Raw genomic sequence first — 21,971 nt, forward strand, 5'->3', positions numbered from 1 at the left:
GGTTAAAGATAGCAAATTTAGCTCCTTTTTGAGAGTAGGATACTTTTGAACCATTACTTTAAGAATTAAATAAAGAAATGGTTTAATTCTGTATCCCTTGATTCTCTCACTTCTCTACATCTTGGCATTCTTTGTTGCAGGTTTTCTCAAAAGTAATTGCTAGCTGTTAGGGACGTGGGGTCCTGATTGCCTGTGTATTTGTATAGTCACTGGAATATGAGAGCCCTCAATCATGCTTGGGAATGCTAGACTCTGTAATAATAATAATAATAATAATAATAATGAATAGTAATACATCTTCTCTGTGTGTATATATTACATAAATGTCAGCATACAGCGAGAATGCCTTCTATAGACTCTCTTGCAAAAGAAAGAAAAAAAAAACTAGCCTTCAAAATGTCAGCATAAACAGGAAAAAAGTAACAGTTTGCATGAACACTGTGAAGAAATGAAGCAGTGATTTCATATACTGTCACAATGGTTGTCCGTAGGAACAAAATGTTAATGGACTGTAGTTTATGAATTCACTGTGTTCTGATGGATCAGAGAGTCCCCAGTTTTGCTTTTTCTCATGATTATGTCTATGAATTCAGTTAAAAAATTTGTTCTTTGTAAAGCATGTGGTGTTCCGTAAAAGTCCACAGCTTTAGGAAGATTACCTCTGCAGATTTCTGTTGTTGCTGCCAATAAGATAGAATAATTGGTGCTTGATTTTGGACTATGTTTTCTTTTTTTTTCTTTGTTTTATTGGGCAGCTTTTGTTATTTCAGCTCTTATTAGCTTTTTTTGAAAATCAATCCAAGTTCGTTCTTGCTTAGCATAGAGTAAATTAAGCCTTCTGGAAAGGTTAAACTAATTGCTGAATTACTTTAGATTTTAATATTTTTTTTTTCAGTTTTCTATTTACTTCATTATTATCTGTTTAAGAAAAAAAATCTTCAAATGCTTTTTTGATGAGTATTGCAAAAATGAACAGATTGCAGTTCTTTAAGCCTCCCATTTCCTGGATTTTGGAATACAAGTACATCTCTGCAATAGAACATTAGTATGATAATACCTCATTTCTCAGCAAACTTAGAAAAATAAGTGCTGACAAAGGACCCTCTTGAAGTTTAACATCGGAAATGCAGAGTTCTGCACCTGGAACAGAGCAACCCTATGCATCAGTACAGACTAGAGGCTTCTTGGTTGGCGAGCAGCTCTGCAGAGAGGACCTGAGATTCTTGGTGACAAGAAGTTGAACATTAGCCAGCAGTGTGCCCTTGCAGTGATGAAGACCAACTTCATCCTGGCTAGAGCTGGAGCTAGATAGAACATAGTCAGTAGATGAAGGAAAATCATTATTGTCCTCTAGTCAAGCACCTGTGAGATCACATCTGGAGTACTGCATGCTGTTCTGGACTCCCTGGTGCAAGAGAAATCACCAGACCAGAGCGATTCCTGCAGGAGATCACTATGATAGGGAGCATATGAACTGTTCAGAAAGGTTAAAAAAAATAGGGATAGCTTAGTCTGGAGAAAAGAAGGCAATGGTGGGAGCTAATTGCAGTCTTCCATCACCTCAAATAGATTTGCAGAAGAAACAGGCTTTTTCTGAAAGAGAAGAGACAATGGAAAAAAGTGACACAAGGGAAATTGGATATGAGGAAAAAAAGTCACAGTGAGGGTGGTTAAGCACAGTAAAAGCACAGTTGCCTAATTTGTGAAGTAGTACAACAGGTTGTGAAATCTCCATCTTTGGAGACTTTTAAAATTCAAGCAGGAAAGACCGTGAGCAACTTGGCTGAACCTTAAAATTATCCCCCTCTATAGAAGGAGGTTGGAATAGATGATCCGTAGAAGTCCCTTCTAACCTGAATTTTCTGATTCTATGACATTTGAGAATATATGCAATCAGCACTGTCAAATTTAGCTAGTTCTTAAGGATATATGAAACTTGTATCATTTATTGTGTTTACTAGGAAATTGTACAGTTTGATATTTCTGAGCGTACGTTATTATTAGTTGAAAACAGAAGCTAATTTCTGTCAATAATACTAACATACAATATACTAGTCAGTTTTTCCTCCTGATTTCCTATGGCTGTAACTCTTACTGCATTATACAAAAGCTTCAGTGCTTTCATTCTTTGGTTCTTGTTTGTTTGTTTTTCCTGTGTTAAATGATTAAATGATCATTTGTAAATGAATGCTTTTGTCATAATATGAAAAATATAAAAAGACATGGTTTTTTTCCATTAAGAGAATTGCATTACATTTCAGAGACTGTATAATCCTCTTTCATAAAACATGCTATATTTTCCTCACTAAAATGTTTATTTAGAAGAACAATGGGTTTCTTCCTTTGAAGTCATTTTGCAGCTATTTTCACTTAATGAGACAGTATGGATTTTTAAATGGAGTGTGTGGTATATGCTGAGAGAAAAGATCTGGATAAACTAACAATTTGTAAGCGTAACTTAGAACTGGGAGAAGCTGGTGTTGCCAGTAATGTCCAAATTTTAAGAGGTTTATAGATTGTTCCAAGCTATATAACTACTTTTAAAAGAATGATAGCAAAGAAGAAGAGTAGTTGAAAGTGGCAAGATTGGCTGCGGTAGTAGCAAAGTTCAGGAGTGGCGGGCTGATGGAAAAGCTGCCACTGCGTACCTGTTATACGTAGTGATGCCCAGGAGACTGTGCAATAATGTACGTGTCACACGTGATGGCTGTTAGAAAGGGAAGCCCAGCAGGTAGCAATGCACCACATGGGACATCTGAGGAATCTAGGAACAAAACATGAATATATGCTTGAAAGGTGTATTCCTGCCCTCTGATGGGCATACGTTCCCTGCTTCCTTGTCTCCTCTGTGTGTCCTATTCCAGGAGTGACACTAACTGACAGTGACTCTTCAGCAGTCCCAAAGGCCATTTATCTTTTCTTCTTCAGTTCTTTTGCTTGCATGCTCTTGTTGTAACGTCTATGAGGCAAAGCCAGCCAGCAGTGCAGCATCACGTTAGGGATGGTTGATTTGGATTTTCCTATTTTGTTTCGTTTTATAAATAATGAGATTTGAAACCAGCAGTAGCCAATATATGTGCTGTTGTACTTTAGTTTTCGCAATTTTCTTCTTTTGTATTTGTATGTCTTCTTGAATTCTCTGCTGTCTTACCTTTCTGAGTAATTTTCTAAATATTTTATTATACTTAATTGACCCCATATTGAATGCTATTCTGAGAAATATCAGTCATACAGAAAACTGGAATTTCAAAGTGATATGCAGATTGTGCTTGTAGCTTGCCTATGCCAAGTGATATGAAAACATACTATGATAAATCTAAACATTGGGACATGCAAATTATGTCTCATTATTTTAAAAAATGCTTATTGTTAATACACAAATAGTTTAATTTTCTGAATTTAAGAGATGGCAAAACAAATGGGTTAAGCTGTGTCACAGAAGCACACAGTTAATGTTTACCACTACCACCAAGTAAAAAATTACTGAGAAAAATACTGTAAATGAGCATAGACATTGCAGATGTTTCTCATCTGCATTACATTCATCATCGCACTTCTCACAGCAGAATAACCGATCAATTAATTGTAAAAACTGCTGGATGTATTGTGTCTTACAGCAAGATTTGGTTTCTTACTGTCCTCATCATCTTTGTCATGTTATTCTTTCCCAGACTTCCATGTTCAAGAGCATTCTGGCACTCTTGTGATTTTGAGCTGGCGCTGTTTTTCCTCTTTGCTTTCTTAGGCTTTACAAAAGTGACCTTGCAGAAGGAGGATGTTTTATCCAAGAAGAAAGATCTTTAAACTCTTGAAATTGATAATTTGTTGCTGCAGCTGTAATCCTGTTTTCACTGCATTGTCAAACCTGTTTTGAGTGTACCTCTGTAGATACCTTGCTGAAAATAGTGGTTTATGGGGCTAGTTACTGTGCTTGACTGAGTTGCAGCAAACACAGTTTTTATTTTAATATAGACATCATCATGCTTAGTTTCCATCAATGCAATTGGATTTGCATTTTCTTCAATAGACAGTGTTCAACAGTATAGCAGATACGCTTGAGCTTCTTGGTTTTTTAGGCAGTTTAGAGAACTCACAGAGATGCCATCTTTTCAGAGAAAGTCATGTCCTATTTGTCTGTCTTTACTGTTGTTTCCTTCTGTAATTCTCATTTTCCTGTCATATTTGTGATTAATTTCTGTTGTGATTTTTGAAATCAGTTGTTTGTCTTTTATTTCTGCATTAGACCGGAGGCATTTGTTGGTACTTTAGGCAAATGAAGTAAAAGATATTAAAGGTGGAATGGATGATGGGAAGAAACAATGGATACACAAATATTTTCTAAAAAAAATTATAAAAATCAGACCATAGTAGAAATTTATTCTAATGGAACAGGACAATAAAATGCATTTGGACAAGATATTTTAGATCTCTTTAAAACATTTCTTAGTTGTTTTTAAAGTATCCCAAGAACAACAGCCAAGATCAGGCTACTAGGGGGAAAAGGGGGAAGGGAACAGGACAGAGTGTTGTTGTCCTATACTTTTTATAGTTGGAATAGTTCTAAATTTGTTAAGCTGTTTAGGGTTGAGTTATTTTGAGTCAAAACTGAACAAATTATGTTGAGTTTGATAAATGAGCTTGAACTTGTAGTACCTTTGCAAAGTGCAGATGATAATCTCTTTAAAATAAATTACTCATGAATAAATCAAGATGTTGAAGTTGTAAAGGGTGGGAGATGTTATAACAGGAAAATTCTTTGATGAGGAAATTGCTGCTGAGACCTTTCTTTATAATATATATAAAACACATAGTGAACGTTCTGAATGAGAAATATTTTAAATGTCAGATACCGATAAGATTGTAGAAAAACAGTTGACGGCAAAATTATCATATTGAGGGGTACTGTGCTCTTTTAGGACTAGTAAAAGGCACAGACAGACTAAATTTAGATAAATGAATAAGAATAGGCCCAGAAACAATAACATAGAAGGCAGAAGAAATAGCAAATGAGATAATTATGCAGGATATCGGCTTACAAAGGGAAAAGGCTTGTGGATAATATCCTGTGTAATTGTAATATCCATAAAGGCAGATAGTGACATTGCCTAATTTCAGCTACCGTATACCCACAGGCTCCCGGCACAGGCGGTGGAAGATAGTAAACTCCAGAGGGGAGATCAGGGAACCTGTGAAAAAGGCCTGGCACCTGCCCCTGATGTCCTTTGGCTCACTTCGGAGAGGTGCCAGTCTCTTTCAGCGGATTAGAGCGGGAAGCGAGGTACTGAATTTAAGTACCTGAAATAATTCTGTAAATGCACTTTCTCACCTGCCTCTCTGGGCATTTTCAATCATGAGATTAAAGGCTGAGCAAAACAAATTCTTATGGTACCGCTGTTTTAACTACAAGTGAGCATTTCCAGTATAGTATTCCCCACAGAAAAGCATTGCGATTTAAGTGTCACTTTTGCTACTGCTAATAGATTTCCTAAGATCCAGTCCTTTCCACCATTTACATCCTCAAATATAATCTATAAAACGTGCTATGTCCTGCAAACATAGGTGCTATTAGACTTCTGATGACAAAAATACCAACTCATGCAGAAGGTCAGCAAATAAAGGAGGAAGAAGGAATCAAACTACACTGGGCCCAGAGAAGGTTCTCCTGTCTACAAAAAGGTGAAATTCTCTACTAGTAAAAATAAAGATGTTTATTTCCTACACGAGAAGATGATAAATAGCACATCTACAATTTGAAGTATGTCTTTGATACCCTGAAGGGAGTTACCCTAGGGAAAAATCAAACTATATTTAGAGAGCAAACCAGGTAAGATCTTCTCTTTTTGTGTTCCTATTTCAATCCTGTATTTACATAAATTACAGTGGAATACCTAATTACGTGATTTTTTTCATCATACTTGTTTTCACATGTGTCTTTGCAAGGCTCACAAATATCCTTCCTCTGAAGTACTCTCAAATTATTATAGTATTTGTAAATTATTACATCTGAGAGCGAGAAATATACGCTACAACTCAGGTTAATAATAGTGATGTAGCATCTTGTTATGTAATGTCAACAAAGGGTTTATTTATTTACTTTTTGCTAGATAACAGTAAAACTACTGTAGGTGTATCTTTCTAGCGTAAAATGAGAATAAAGGTGAAGAGCAATAGAGCTCAGTAGTGGTGTTATATTTCAACAAAATGAAGTTTTCAAAATGCCAGTTCTGCTCCTCTCCAAAGGAAAAAGGGGTTGATTATAGAGAAAATAGCACATTACATCTTTGGGAAAAACGGGGTAAAAATATTTGAAAAGGGAAGATCAAAGATGTGGCAGTGTTATTAGAACCATTGAGTAGTCATTCTGTCTGTATTGCCAAGCGCTATAGATGCTTTCATTTACTAGGGAGGAAACTCTAGATATGCAGTATTGCTTTTTATGTCACTAACCTCATTGAACTATTATTTAATTGGTATATAAAAAATTTTCTGCCAGTGACTTAACAACCAAATGCTATAATAAAATGTCACTTCTTTTCAGAAAAATGTTACTTTCTGTTGATTAGGTGAAGTATTAAATTTGTTTCAGTAAAGGAATCTATTGATTTTTAGCTTTGTGTGTTGTAATAAAAAATACTTGAGTATGCTCTCAGTTGGTAGATTCATGAGATGCCACTCTACTTCTGTAGGTCACTGGTGCAAGATTTTTAATCTGTTCTTCAAATTCTGTGTGAAACAGAGCAGTCAGCATTGGTATAGAAGGGATATAAGGGCCTCGGACAGTTTTCTCAGTTAAGCAATGCAAAACTTGTCCGCAGGACACGAAGCTATAGCACAATCGTAGAATCATAGAATCAGTAAGGTTGGAAGGGACCTCTGGAGGTCATCTAGTCCAACCTCCCTGCTCAGCAGGGTCACCTAGAGCATGTTAGACAGGGTTGCATCCAGGCAGGCCTTGAAGATCTCCAGAGAAGGAGACTCCACAACCTCTCTGGGCAAACTGTGCCAGTGCTCCGTCACTCTCACAGGGATGAAATTCCCCCTCATGTTCAGGCGGAACTTCCCGTGCTTCAGTTTCTGCCCATTGCCTCTTGTCCTGTCACACAGGACAACTGAGAAGACTTTGTCCCCGTCCCCTTGACACCCTCCCTTCAGGTACTTACTTATACACATTGATAAGATCCCCCCTCAGGCTTCTCTTCCCCAGGCTAAACAGGCCCAGCTCTTGCAGCCATTCCTCATAGGGCAGATGCTCCAGCCCTCTGATCATCTTCGTAGCCCTACACTGGACTCTCTCCAGGAGCTCCATGTCTCTCTTTTACGGGGGAGCCCAGAACTGGACACTGTACTCGAGATGAGGCCTCCCCAGGGCTGACTAGAGGGGCAGGATTGCCTCCCTTGACCTGCTGGCAATGCTCTTTCTAATGCAGCCCAGGAGACCATTGGCCTTCTTGGCCACAAGGGCACGTTGCTAGCTCACGGTCAACTTGTCATCCACCAGCACTCCCAGGTCCTTCTCTGCAGAGCTGCTTTCCAGAAGGTCAGCCCCCAGCCTGGATTAGTGCCTAGGGTTATTTCTCCCTAGGTGCAGGACTCTGCCCTTGTTGAACCTCATGAGGTTCCTCTCCACCCAGCTCTCCAGCCTGTCCAGGTCTCTCAGGTGTGTCAGCCACTCCTCCCAGCTTGGGATCATCAGCAAACTTGCTGAGGAGGCACTCTGTCCCCTCATCCATGTCACTGATGGAAATGTTGAACAGGATGGGACCCAGTACTGAGCCCTGGGGCACACTGCCAGCCACAGACCTCCAACTGGACTCCACGCCACTGATGATGACCCTCTGATCTCTGCCTTTCAGCCAGTTCTCAATCCACCTCACTGTCGACTCATCTAACCTACACTTCCTGAGCTTATCTAGGAGGATGCTATGGGAGACAAGTGTCAAAAGCCTTGCTGAAGTCAAGGTACACAACATCCACTGCTCTCCCCAGTAGGGTATGGCTGTTCAGGGCAAGTGTACTGGTGTGCGGGCAGTCTTCCAGAGGTGTCTGGCTTCGACCACAGTCCTCTCTGCTTTGGGGAGCTGCCCATTCCTTGCATGTTTGATGCCGCATCACAAGAGAAATTAAGTACCCCAATTAGTGTCACATGTTAACCTATTTAGTTGTAATCTAATAGTAATACAGACAAGTCCAACTCTGTTTCCACTTTCGTTAGTGGGTCATGGTTAGCCAAACTTGATTGCTGACCACTGTGGCAGCATTTTAACTATATGTTTCTTTTTATAAACAAAAGCTCTGAAGAAACCTTCAAGCAATATATAGGAATATGCAAAAGCAGAATCAGGGACAAGAATGTTTTTGTTCTTACACACAATAATGCAAGATACAACTTACTGTATTTTTCTACATCATTACATTCTCTTTCTGTATGTGTAGGAGTATCTACTAGTTGTGCTTTGGATGCCATTAATGCATAGAAAGAGGCTTCAGAGCTTAACTACAACAGAAGGCAAAACAAAGGACATCTCTGAATAATTTAGAAGGACGTTTATAGACCAGTGCATCAGGAGTTTTGGACTTACAACATGAAAGTTAACACTAAAACAAACAGATTCTGAATAAAAGCTTAATTACTAGCTTGTTAACATTTCATTCAAAACTTTAAGGAAAAAAGTCTGTAATTAGTGCTAGTAGTTATAGCAGGAAACTGCAGGAAACAATTCATGGATTTTCCCACCATGCGTGTTCCTGTGTGACAAATCCATTCCTTTTAACCTTGAATTCTTCAACTGCAGAATTATATATGTAATACTCTTTATATAACAGAGAGTAATGGAGTTGGTTTGTATGTTTAAAAATATACTTTGAGGATCTCAGGCAACTGGTTACAGAGGTGCCCTGCTATTACCTGTTTACTATTTCTCTTTCCTTATCTCCTTCCAGTGCTGCTGATTCTTGCAGAGAAAAGCCCTTAAAAATTAATTTATTCGTACTGATTTTTTCCTGACTGGAATGTTAAAGAATTGTTTGTGACATTGGCTGTCTCTAGAATGGGTTTATGATGTTACTTGTCATGCTGTTACCTCATGTGAAAAGCAAATAACATTTTTTTTAAGTTGTATGCGTTAAAGAACTAATGTTTCAGTCTTGGGCCTCACGTGTGGGAAGAGGAGCACTCAAACAAAACTTAAGCACTTGAGTAGAGAGCTCAAATTAGACTCTGAATTCTCGAGGATTGAAGGGTCAGTCCATGCAGAACTCTTTGCAGACCAGAGCTTTATGAGCAGAGGTTTTAGAAAATGTCATCTGGCTAGAAAACCCAAGGGACTTCTCTTTGTTTTGCTTGTCTAAGCACATGCAGGCTAACTGACTGAGGCCATTTTGTGAAATTACAATGAAGGCTACAAATCTGTTTCTTGCTTGTTTTGTTATTGATCTCCCATACAATAACAAAGTATTAAAAATAAAGCCAGGAAAGCTGTGTTCAAGTACACAGGGCATCCCCAAATTTCTTATTCTTCAGGAATATGGAAAGACCAACTATCAAATCATGAAGTAGCTCCTTTTGTCAACACTTATCATTCAAAGTTGTAGTCCTGTTTAGTTCATGGCAAAGCAGAAACTCAAACAAAATTTATATTGATTTGTCTACATAGACTGCTGCCCAAACAGACCGAGAAGTTCAGAGATTTCTCAGATCACCTCTGGCAAAATCTGTAAAATCCTCTGAAGCCCATTGTAGTTCTTCTAAGTCCATAAATATTGTGTGTCAATTACTGTGCATTCCTCTGCCTTGTAATTATTGTAGTCTGCCTCTCTCCCCACTCCAACACACATTACCATGGTGTCCTGGGAAATCTGGTTTCCCAAATCCACACAATCATTAATAACAAGGAGTGGAAAAGAGAGGCAGTCTTTGAAAGGTGGAGCAGTAAGAACCTCCCCACTGCCTCATTTACCATCAAATTTGTGCCTTTCATTGAGTATTCCTTGCTTACCTTTATTTTTAGAGATTGACCTCATCAATTGACAGGCACCATAAAATGTTTTGCAGTTTGTGAACCATCATTACTCCCCTGCCTAGCCCCTTCCTTTCTGTAGTCCCACGGCGATCAAGAAGACCAGCACACTTAGATTTTAGATTATAGGTGAGCTTATACTGAATATCTTTAATTGATTTTTAAAGAAGAAGGAAAAAATTTTTCCATGATTTTAGCTTCAAAGCCAGTTAGACTTTGAAGTTAAAGGCAAACTATTTAAGAAAGGGAGGGAGTTCATGCTGACTCAAAGCTATAAAGGCATTTGAGGAGTGAGTTAGGGCAGTTGAGGACCTTCACTACAGCAGTTGCTTTGATCAAATCTAATATTTGAAAGCCTGCAGTAAGGCAGTAGCCACTGATCTGCTTATGGTGTGATAGTAATATCAGTAATGAAGAAAGTTAAAAACTTACTTTCCTTTTAATTGAAATCTTAGAATGGTTAAAAATGCAGTGAAAATCATACAATATCCCCAACAAGGCATTCACCCTGTTTCTTTCCTACATCTTTGCTTTTTTGGTTGTATAGCACTGCTGAACAGATTTTTATTTTTTGTTATTGTTTGAGTTTGTGCTTTATATTATTGCAGTATTTGTTAAGGCATTTATTTGCTTTCTCATTTAAATGTTCTAGTAGTAACCTGAGACAAAAATGAAGTGCTGTGAACTCTAAGCTCTTAGAAATTGGTGTAAGCCTTACCTCTCCAAATGGCAAGTTTTTAAAAATCATTGCTGTTTGACTTTTGTGTCATTCTATATCTGAAAATTTAAAGTTCTTTCTTTCCATAAGTACAAAAACTGAAAACTTATTTTAAAAAATATTATTGTGATCTAAGAGCCTTGTGTAATTTCAAGATCTGATGTTTTTTAAAAAATACTAAATACTACAAGTATTGTATAAAAGCTACAGTGAACAAGACAGAGCTCTCCTCCATAGCTTGGCATTTTGGTTCTTAGGAGACTTGGTTGATGACAAACCACTCAATCTAGTGAAGGGTGGTAGGGACTGTCTGAATTTTTATTTTTGACAAGTCCATTAAACCTCTTTGTATGTTCTAGTGTCATATTTGTCGATTACTAGAAAATATCTCTGAAATATATTATGAAAAAAACACTGACTATTTTCTATAAATGTATCCTAGGCAAAAACCAACAAGCATGTTAAATATTGGAGATTAAGAGGAAATTTACTTAGTTCTGGTTTTCACATGTTCTTAGGTCTCACACTTAGATCTAGTCTTCGCACATTCTCTATCATCCATCTCAACATTTGCAAGTAGTAATAAAATTTCTAGGTGTTGAAAACATTTATAAATTTACAGTCTTGCTCCCCACCCCCACCTTTCTAATAATGCTAGCATAGCATATTTAATAATTTACATATCACTTAGATACCAATATTTGATAGTGTCAGTACACCAAATTGAGCTTCTAATGGTGTATGTTTCTTTGTATGCCTACTGTAGTGTAGGAATATAAAGCAAAATTTATGATCAAATCTTTCATAATGTTGTTATTCAGTAATGTTTTGAGGCAAAGAAATTTGAGCCATGGGGAAAGCAGAGCTGCTAACAAACCAGTCTGGGCTTTGTTAGGCAGTGGAGTAGACACATGAATATATTACATATGATTATCATAAAATTATGGCCTGTAAATTGAACAGTCATGCTGCTGCATTTTAGACGTACATTTATAATAAGCTGTAATAAAGTAAACATTTTGAATGGATATAAGAATAGGCATTACTTGTAATCACAAATGTATGTTCAGTTGATGCTTTTGAAGCTCAATTTAACAAAGCAAACAGATTTCCTTGTAGTGTTAACATGGTTGTGCTCAGTGGTGAATTTTGATTTATGAAAAAAATTTAAGCATATAAAACTAGCATCTTTGTGAACTAAATGGAGGGAAAGAACATGATTCATAATGGTTGTCATTTGAAAGCTGGCGTCGTTAAAAGTGAAGGTCGGTTTAAAAGACTCTCTTGCAATTATTTGCTACTTTGTGTTCTAGTTTAAATTTATTTTGGTTTATTCTGGTGTCAACTGATTTTCTTTTCTTTCTTTCTTTTCTTTTTTTCTTTTTTCTTTTCTTTTTTTTTCTTTTTTTTTTTTTTTGAAAAGAGTAATAAAAATGTTGTTTCAAATGTTGTTTCAGAGTCCAGATAAGCAATAACTAGAAATAAGTTTAGGGCCAACTCCTGATAACACTAATGCAAGCTAATTGAGCTTATGATTCTGCTTAGAGGTATGCAACTCAAGAGTTTTTACAGCTGGGGCCAAGTGAGTAGTGGAAGGTTTCTTTCTTTCTTTCTTTTTTTTTTTTTTTCCTGACTGTACAGGTTAGAAGCTTCTGATAGCATTCCTACAGAGATGCTCTGTGTACACCCATCCAAAGCAGGATGACAGGAAGTGAAGGAACTCATTGTAAAATGTAAGAAGGACAGGTAAAATGAGATAAATTTAGAATACTACAGTAAGAAGAACTGAGTATAAAGAAAAGATGAAAACTATCATATGAGAAACACTGAAATCTATGTATAATAAACACAAACGTATTAAAAGAGCTGTTCCTATAGAAGTAAAGTTGAACACTCAAAAGACAGAAAAATGTCAGAATAAATTCTCCTTAGTCCTCTTCTGACAGTCATTTTATAGATTCTCTTTTATGTTTTGAGGTATAGAAATAGAGTTACCAAAGGCTGTAAAATAGTGACAGCATTGTTTTGTCTCTGGAAGATTTGTTTTGCTTTTTACTGATAAATTATTAAAGATATGTCAACAGCCCTATGTCCCTGGATTTCTTGGCAGCATGAGAGTAAGTACCTGAAAAGTAATTAAGATAGGGTTTAGAGAACTTGATGTTGGGTAAATGCTTTACCTATTGTGTGACCACATACTATCTCTCTCCATTTCCCCATTTGCAAACTGAGAATACTAACTGTTATGAAATTCATAATTTATGAATGAGCTAAGTGTTTTCAAAGTCTATTGTTTATCATTTGTGCATGACTCTTCTGTCTGGATCTCGATTTCTTAGCATAAAGTGGTCCCAGTTAAGGGCTGGCTTCCTTTCACAAAAGCAGTGTTGTGTGAGTAAAACAGAAATCGGGGCAAAGATTGGCTGTCATGAGCTATCTCATGAGTGGAAATACTGTCCTCACAATATTTCAGTCTGTAGGTGAAATGTTTCCTCCTGGAATCCTTGCTATGTTATCATTACAGCTTTTCTATCAACTCTTACACATATTCACGCTGGTTTAGCTGGCCCTGTCTTCTCCGCTCGTTCAGTTGCTGACATCCCTTGTGAGGGAGTAGCTTGCTTCAGACACCTCCAAATCTTTGTCCTTCACTCAAGAGATTTTTTATTTTGTTGTTTATTTGTTTTTGCATAATCTGCTCATCGGTTTTGCAGTTTTCTCTGGTATTCTACGGTTTTGCTTGCATCTGCCTGGTTTTCTTTGAGACTTTGACGAATGTCCTCCAGTTTCAGCGCTGACCTCAGTGATTATTAGTGGCCTCGTTATTCTTGGTGCACCAAGTCTGAGCTGAGTATTAGGAGAAAGGCCTGTATCTTGAAGAATTTACGGCATCAGGAGACAAAACGTATGTGCAACCGCGTATATATTCCCATATGAAGGTGTAGCAGTCTTTGGTGAAGCCGTTGCAAGGGGGGGGTCTGCCTTACTGCAGATGCCTCTGTCCCACTGAGAGTCTCAAAGTTCAGAAAAAACTCTGGTTTCCTATACAGGTCTTGCAGATAGTTCAAATGGTGCTGTAAGGTCAGGTGTGCAGAAGACCTTCAGGACACATTAGGAAATCCATTTCCAGCTGACGCAGAGAGTCGTTGACCTTATAATATCACTGATAAGAGGAAAGCTTTTTACTTCTGATGTTCCCATAGGTCGGTTGTCAGGAAAAAAAAAAAATCCATCCTATTCTATGTATCAGAAAATTGTGTCGATATTTGAAAATATTATGTATAGAATGTTTTCAGAGAATCTCTTTTTTATGTTAATAAGAAAGACTAAATCATGAATCATGAGTGCTAGACACTGGAAGGAAAAAAAAAAAGAATTACATATCTACTGCAAATCATTGTTCATGTGATTTTAAAACATATCTTTTTCCTCCCTTATCTCCCATCTCTGTCTTCCTCCCTCTTTTTTTTTTTTTCTTTTTTGATTATTCCATGAATTTTTCCAATGCTTAGTGTTAGCAATGTGGTTCACTGTGAACAAAAACATTTTTTTATATATATATTTCTTGATGTTCCTTTCCAGGAATGAGATCTGAAAACTGGAGCACTTCCATTTCTTATGTACACAAGACACTGTGTAGTTACACTTGGAAGCGTTCTTTAATATTGAATAAACATATCGGCTACATTTTGTTTACCCAGGCTGATAACTGTTTATTGGGTAATATATTACTTAAAAACACACACAACCAGTGTGTGTAATTTAGCAATTGAATTGGTTACCAATGCTTTTATTTTACTTTCAACATTTTATTCAGAAAATTATTTAAACTTTTAAACTGTATTATGATATGGATGTTAAATTATAACATAAAATCTATTTTGAAGAAAAATACCAGGCACTTAATCAACTTCTGTAGCTGACAATATTTGAGGTCCTGGGTACATTAATTGTATGAACAGGTTTTTAATAACCCTTAGTTATACTTTTACACTTCCTTGGTGGACTTTCCTTTTACCCTGATACACGAGATACTTTATCTGAAAGGTGAAAAAAATTTTTTCAAAGGATATTTAAAAGTTAGAGAGTTTTTTTTTCTTTTTTTCCTGTTTTAGAATATTTTTGTATCAAAAGTGTTCAGTATTGAGGCCTAGCTTCTTCAGACCAAGTTTAAGTCTCAGATATTTAGGGCTGAGTGTTTCTGCCTGTTGTCACCTTTAAGTGCATGGCTGCCACGAGGCTGGTGACAGCCAACATGAAGAGGAGTGGGGAAATTCGGCAGGCTAAGGGTGAGCGGGCTACATGAGCTCAGGGCTGTGCCCATGCCAGGTGTGAAGAAGCTCTCCGAGTATCAGGAGGACGCATGCGCTGACGGAGTAACTCGGTTATGTCTGTGGTGTTCTGCATCGTGCCCTGCAGGTGTGGGACTCTGCTAACACCTTGGCCATTGACTTTCTTGGATGTTCTTAGTCAAACCACTGAAATTTCTTATATTCGTGTCCTCATCTGTAGTCACGCATGAAAATACTTTCCCAGTACAGTCCTTGTGCAGGGTGTGCATGCACTTACAGCACCGGAAGCTTTGCTTTAGATATTCTCTTAAAATAAACAGGAACCCTGTTTCTCACCGCTTGTTCCTCTCAGTGGGCTTGGTTTGACGTAATGCTCTTTGGTGTTTACTTACCACCGTCAAGTCTTCAGCCTTCAAAATTTCTCATTTTGAATTTGGCTTATTATTATAATTTCAGAAGTTGTTTATTTTGTTATTGTTGTTTCTTCCTTTCTGTCTCCATTGTATTCCTTTGAGAAGTCTTGACCACTCTTCATTTCCTCAAATTCCTGTGATATCCTTGCTGTTACAGTCATAGTACCCATGGATAGGTAAATTCTCTCTGTTATCTTGGAGAAGTTTTGAAATTATGTCTTTAATACTTTACTGCAGTGTTGTAGGGCAGTCTCAGCATTTGAAAGTAATCTAGAAATCAGGATTTGAGACATGCTACTCTGTTAAGAGGTCTCATTTCCTAAACTCTCATTTGTGCCTCAGTGTACCCTGTAACATCCAGGATCAGGAGCTCATAAACTTCAAAGTCTTTTGACACTTGTCTTAGAAAAGTGTAATTTTCTTTTTGCAGAATGACTGAATAGTGGTGTGGGTGTCAGTGCTCTTGCAGCAGGAGACTTGGAAGCAATGCAGAGGTTTCCCACTCATGTACCCACAGCTGGTGGGGTTTTGGGGGAGGTATTGCTTTGACTATTTTGTTTGCTTTGGCCATGAGAATGGATCCTAATGGAGAGAAGCTAGTTATGTTATCAGACAGAGGGAGAGTTACTTTCCAGCCTTTACATGGCAGCACTAGCGTTTAACTTTCTTCACTTCAGCCATTGGAATTTGCGTAAAAACAACAGCAAAAAACACAATCAGTCTGCCTTTTTGAGCATAGCAAAAAGGAACACTTTCATTGTGTGTTGGCTATTATAAAAGCAGATTCTGCTTAGAAAATAGAAAGTTGTTAATTTAGAGTCTATCTTGCATGTGTGTTATGATTCCTTTCTTTATTCTATATTAAGAAATGAAAGCATATAGAAATAAAGATCTTTTTCATTTTGTAAGAATTCATCTGCTGCATTTGCTCGTTTGTTCTCTCATAGAAGTTAACATTTTCTGTGTCTGCCATTACGATCATTTCTTTTGGGATCTCAGAAATAGGCTGATGGCTTCAGATGTGGAATAAGCAATAGAAACATGTGAATTGAAGAACGATTTTCTTTCCATAAATGTTTGGTAATAGAGGGGAAAGTGCAGTAAAAAGGCAATTTAAAGAGAGAAAGGAAAGGAAATGTGTTAAGGTTTTCATACAAACATCACTATCTTTAAAGTGGGTTATTTATTTTACTGAAATAAAACCATTTTAACTGCTTTGAAAAAAGCATGCATGTGGAAACATAGCATAGTTTTCCTTTAGTCAGTCAAGTTTTCCTTTATCGAAAAATGTACCTCCTTTTTTTCAAAAGAATTTGAATGTAGGAAAACTAGAGGCATTTATAAGTTTCAGTTTTCCTATTGTAAATGTACTGTCTGAAATATTAGCTTAATTACTTAAAGTCTAAATTCTTATTCTTATTATCTCTCAGGTGAAGTAGAAGCTTATACAAGAACTTATTTCTTATTAGTAAGTCAGGGACTGATGAGACTAATATTTGAATGAAATCTTCAGGGAAAATATACAGGAAAGGAAAGAATGCTCAACTGGTGGAATTAAGGCCCAGTTTGGTAATGAAGTGCACCATGTGAGATTATATATACAAAATCCTTGAGCATTGGTAGTCAGCACAGACAATATAGCTGTTTGCACAGGAACAGAGCTAACAGGATTCTAGGTCACTGATTTCTCCTTTTTCAACTTTTTCAAATTGTGTCCTAAATGACTATGACATATGGCTGAATATAAACAAGCTGTTGTGATTCATCTCAAAATGGCTACAGTACTCTGCTAGATGAAATGATTTGAGATAGGTTAGGTACTTCACTTTCTTTTGTATTTTGAATTTCTTTCAAAAAATTGAGGATGGAGGAAGAATGGAAAGTGGGAGATTTCCGAAATTTTGACTTTCTTTGTTCTTGCAAAAGAGAATAATTTTATCACCCCAAAGCTTTTCACAGTGAATGACATAGATGGTGATGGCAGTGGGAAACCTTTTTTGGCAGGGTAGAAAAAGATAGCTGTGCTCTTCATATAATCCAACATTCTTAGAGCATGGCCTTATGTTATGTCAGGTCTGATTTGATGGAGAGCTATTGCCAAAAGAGATGCAGCTCTTGCCCACTTTTTCTATCACATCTAGCGATCTAGCAGTAATGTAGTGGCTGAGTTTCCAGCAGGAAACCATCTGTGATTTTGGTGGGTGATTCCTGTTGGGTGAGGATGCTGATTCCTGATGACTAGGTCAACTGTAGTCAGGAAGAGCGAGTGTCCCTCCTGGGAAGCACTTGCCTTCCTGTAGGGAAGAGATTTACAGGTTGATATTCATCCTTCTCCAGGACACAGTTGTGGCCCTGACCAGAAATAGTGTCCTGATGTACAGCCTGTCTAGCAGCCCCATGTCTCGTATGTCTTCCTCTGGGATTCTGATTCTGACTGGCTCTCTGAAAATAGACTAGGGAATAAATATTTAATTAAGGGAGGCTCCACGGAGTCCTTAGAGTGATGGAAGTTTCCAATCTAAAATCACTGAATGCTGGTTCAAGGAACTTATCAACAACATGGCAGAAGCCTTGGCATCCTACCAAAAGCATCCCTGCTGACGAGGATTACCATTTTGGCTGAGGATTGCCATCATTCTCAGGACACTTCTTCCACTGCTGTTAAGCGTAAGCTGGAGGATGTACCTTTCAGGAAGAGAGGTGATGGTGCGTTATTCGGACACCCTTACAGACTGCAATACTCACAGGGAAGAAGAAGGGATGAACCCAGTGCTGCAAAGGGAGAATCAGGATGACACCTTTCAGAGCATCTCAGGGGGATTTGCAAAAGGAAGGAAATTCAAGACAGTCAGATTTGAAGGTTCCCTGTCCTCTTTAAAGCTAAATACCAGAAAGTATCATGCAGGTGGTATGTAGTTATAGGGTACAAATTATAGATGCAAGGATCATTAAGGGCTTTTTCAGTTGCTTGTTGAGTCCTGTGCATAGACATTGCACATGCAGAATTTACTAAGATAACAGGAGTAGAAAAGTATTTTAATGCTGCATGTATGCTGTGCGCAGAGTACCTGTAGTCTTCATCAAATGCCCAGCAGTTCCTAAATTGTACATAAACATTACAGTAAGTACTTTTACAAGACTGAGATAGACTTGGCATAATACAGGGAACAATAGGTGCTGTATTTCTTCTCTAAAATAATTACTATAACTTGCACTTGTTAAAAACTGTGATCACCACTTTTCTTTCAGGAAAATTCATTTAAGTCAGTGCTTTGGCAGGTGTTCATATTTTCTGGAAAGATCTATCTCCCAGATTGCTAATGAATGGCCAAGCAACTATCTAGATAGTTAATAATACTGCTTAATTGCCACAGACAGATAGAGCTGCCACATAATTTAGTGCTATTCTGAGCATCTAAACACTAGGAGAATGATAAACTGACAAAGCCTTATGAGATTGTTAGTTGAAGTAATTGCTTGCAGTTTTATATATTTCTCTCTAGTAGGTGGTTTTTGCAACGTTTTCCTGCTTTGGCAGAAAGACAGACCTCGAGTTGTACCCCCCCACACACACTGCTGCCAATTCCACTGGGCAGCTGTTCTCAAAGTAATATACCTTCCCAAATCACTGCACAGCCAATAGTTTCCTCCTGCATTTATATATCCATAGTGGGTTAGAAAGGATGTGTTTTCCTGAATACACTAATGAAACATAAATATGTCCTCTGCATGCTGTCAGTCAAACCTCTGAACCGTATATAGCTTGTCAACATGTATGTAAAGAACCACTGTGCTCTGCAGACAGTGCTGAAAAGGAAAGATTGATAATATGGGTAATTGGTTACTTCCATCCTGGTGATCGTCAGCAGAAACAAACTTTGTTGTAGAGGTAAAGGGTTTGAGAGAAAAGCTCTTTGCAGGTGAGGGAATGGATGAAAGATAATGTGGGAGATGGCATCATACCGCTGAGTCTGTGTGTCAGCCTTACGCTTTAACAGGCCTCAGTGGTAAACAGGTTTAACAAAATTGTCTCACGGTGTCATTTTTGCTTGATGAGTAAAATCCCAGGGCTCCCTGGGATGAGCAGAAGTATTCAGAGTAAATACCAAGCAAAATGTTACAATTCTGCTTGCCAGTTTAAGGATAAGACTAGTTCCATGCAGTGGAGGAGGACCATGAGTCCTTATTCAGCATCCAGTTTCCTTAATTAATTGCCTTTCTCTGGAAATTAATGCAAAGCAGGTTCTTGGGCTTTTTCCCTGTATATGCTATTAAGTTGCCTGTAGACAGTCATGGCCTTTTTCAAATCTGTATCCCTTTGACAGTGGTAAATTCATGTGTCACTACTCATGAGTAAGTAGACAACAGAGATGAAAAATTATGCTAATGAACTGGAATAACCAATCTCTTGTATAAGAGCACTTACCCATAGGATCTGAAATGTTATATTACCTTGTATAGCTTTGGGTTGGTGAACTGTAGCAGAGTTGAGCACAGCTAGCACTTAAATACAGGTTTGTACTTGTAAAGAGGCTCTTTGGAACAAAATAAAGTGTATGGGTAAAATTTTTAAAGCATTAGATAAAGATCTCAAGTTACCATGGTTACGTGAATATTTTGCATTGTGTCATAGATTAGGATGCATAGGATGAAGTAGCCAAAACAACTAGGAAGTCCAGTGCATACAAACTACATTTCCAAAACACCCAGTATTGCCAACTAGAAAGACAAAGAACTCAGGATATTGGCTGCTGACAGCTCTATGAATCAGTACAATGAGGCCTGAAGGATACTTGAACGTATGTGATTTGAAATCCTGTATCGTTTTAGGGTTACAATTTTACGGTTTAAAGTAAAATGAAGAAAAAAGAAAAATCCATAATAATATAAGGAGTGGAATGATTTTCCCTAAGCTCTTTCTGGTATTGAAATCTGACATTTGGCTTTGAGACCTTCAACAAAGAAGGTTGATGAAACGTGGATAATACATTTCGTGCACTTAGGCTGGCAGTAGCACTTACACTGGAAGCAGTTTATTCCCATGGAAACCCATTTGCATTTGGGCCAGAAGTGACTTTTTTCCCCTCTGCTAGAGCTGCTGATGTTTTAGCATAATATAATTGCTGTATATTGACAGCAGATTTGAAAAGTATTTTTAAAATGTTGAGTAGCTGAGCATATGTATAATGGAGATGTATTCTGTGCGGTTTTTTGTGTAGGATGGCGGCATGTTACTGAGAAATACGGAGCAACTCCTGATCTTCTGTTGTTTATCACAAAAAGAAAGAAGAAACTTGAAATAAAGTGTTTATCCCAAACTATGTTTTTTAAACAGGTGACAAAAGAACTGAAACAGTATGACAATAAAATCATAGAGTGCAAGTTTGAAAACAACAGTTGGGTCTTCATGAGACAGAGAATAGACAAGAGCTTTCCAAATGCATACAGCACTGCTATGGGTGAGTAGAATAATTTGCTTTAAAAGTTTTTTAGATTCCAAGTTTAATTTCTTAACTCTGTTCTAGCTTAAGGAGGAAAGGTACTCTGCATTCTCATACCTATTTTGAGTCCTGATGTATATAACTTACAATAATAGGTCCTCACCTTGCAAAGGCTTATGTCATTTTTAGAGTTTATTTACCTGAGTCCTTTGGCTTCAGAAAGGTTGTTCAATGAAGCCAACTAAACAAATACTCAGAGGCAGTATTTCAAAGATAATAGAGAAACAACTGCCTGTGTCTTTGCAGAACTGCAAACACTTATTCAAACAGATTTTTAAATGGTGGGATATGCCTTTTAAATGAGATCCAAGAACATTTTTATTTACAATAGCCCAGCAATGGCAATTAACTAACAAACCTCTATTCCTAGCACTGTGTTGGCTTGTACTGATGTAATGCAGACTGGCACACTACAAGCTGAACAAAAAATCTATGATGATTTCACCTGTGTTCGAAACACCAAAAGCATTATTTGTTAGATGGGATAGAAAATTAAGAGGAAAAAAATGTCATCTCAGGTCCTAAAATAGTATTTGCAGCAAAGAAGAGGGAAAAGAAATGAAGGATGTGGACATGTCCTTATATACAACTGTGATATTTTTATATTCTCCTACAGAAAATCATTCGTTCAAGTTCTGTAAATAAAGCACTCTTGTTTACTTCCAGGTTAGAATTTAAGAATTTGAATGATAGAGGGTAAGGCTGAATAGTACCTCCAACAACAGTCATGTTGATACTGACTTTTGCTTAGTGCCCAGTTTTATCATATTTAAGACCAGGCTATTCACTAGGACATACATATAAGATATGTAGGATTTTCTGTAAACCATTCTCCCACTTACTTTTCTACCTAAGCAGTCAGTAGTTTTTCTTGAAAAAGTAAAATATGATCATTTGATTAGGTGCCAAATAATCCTTGGTACCTTAGGGCACCAGCTCAGAATGTAGCTGAAATCCTTGCTGAACTGTCCTGTCTGGGGAAGAGGAATGGGCCACAAAACTCACTGAAGTGCAATGAATGCTTCTTGCCA

General features: G+C 37.5%; 1 protein-coding gene across 3 annotated transcripts in view; it reads left to right on the plus strand.

The window, feature by feature from the left end:
* The window catches only part of RNGTT (RNA guanylyltransferase and 5'-phosphatase), a 196,693-nt gene that overhangs the window by 170,360 nt on the left and 4,362 nt on the right, over positions 1-21,971 (plus strand). For 2 of the 3 annotated variants that reach the window (XM_062572774.1, XM_062572773.1), the window contains exon 15: positions 20,775-20,898. In XM_062572774.1, coding sequence (XP_062428758.1) covers positions 20,775-20,898 — 124 coding nt within the window. Of the gene's footprint in view, positions 1-5,132; positions 5,279-5,559; positions 5,630-20,774; positions 20,899-21,971 lie in introns of those variants that run through there. The other variant, XR_009958007.1, reaches the window with a different exon arrangement.

Source organism: Rhea pennata, chromosome 3, assembly GCF_028389875.1.
Source record: "Rhea pennata isolate bPtePen1 chromosome 3, bPtePen1.pri, whole genome shotgun sequence".
In the NCBI taxonomy this organism is placed as follows: domain Eukaryota; kingdom Metazoa; phylum Chordata; class Aves; order Rheiformes; family Rheidae; genus Rhea; species Rhea pennata.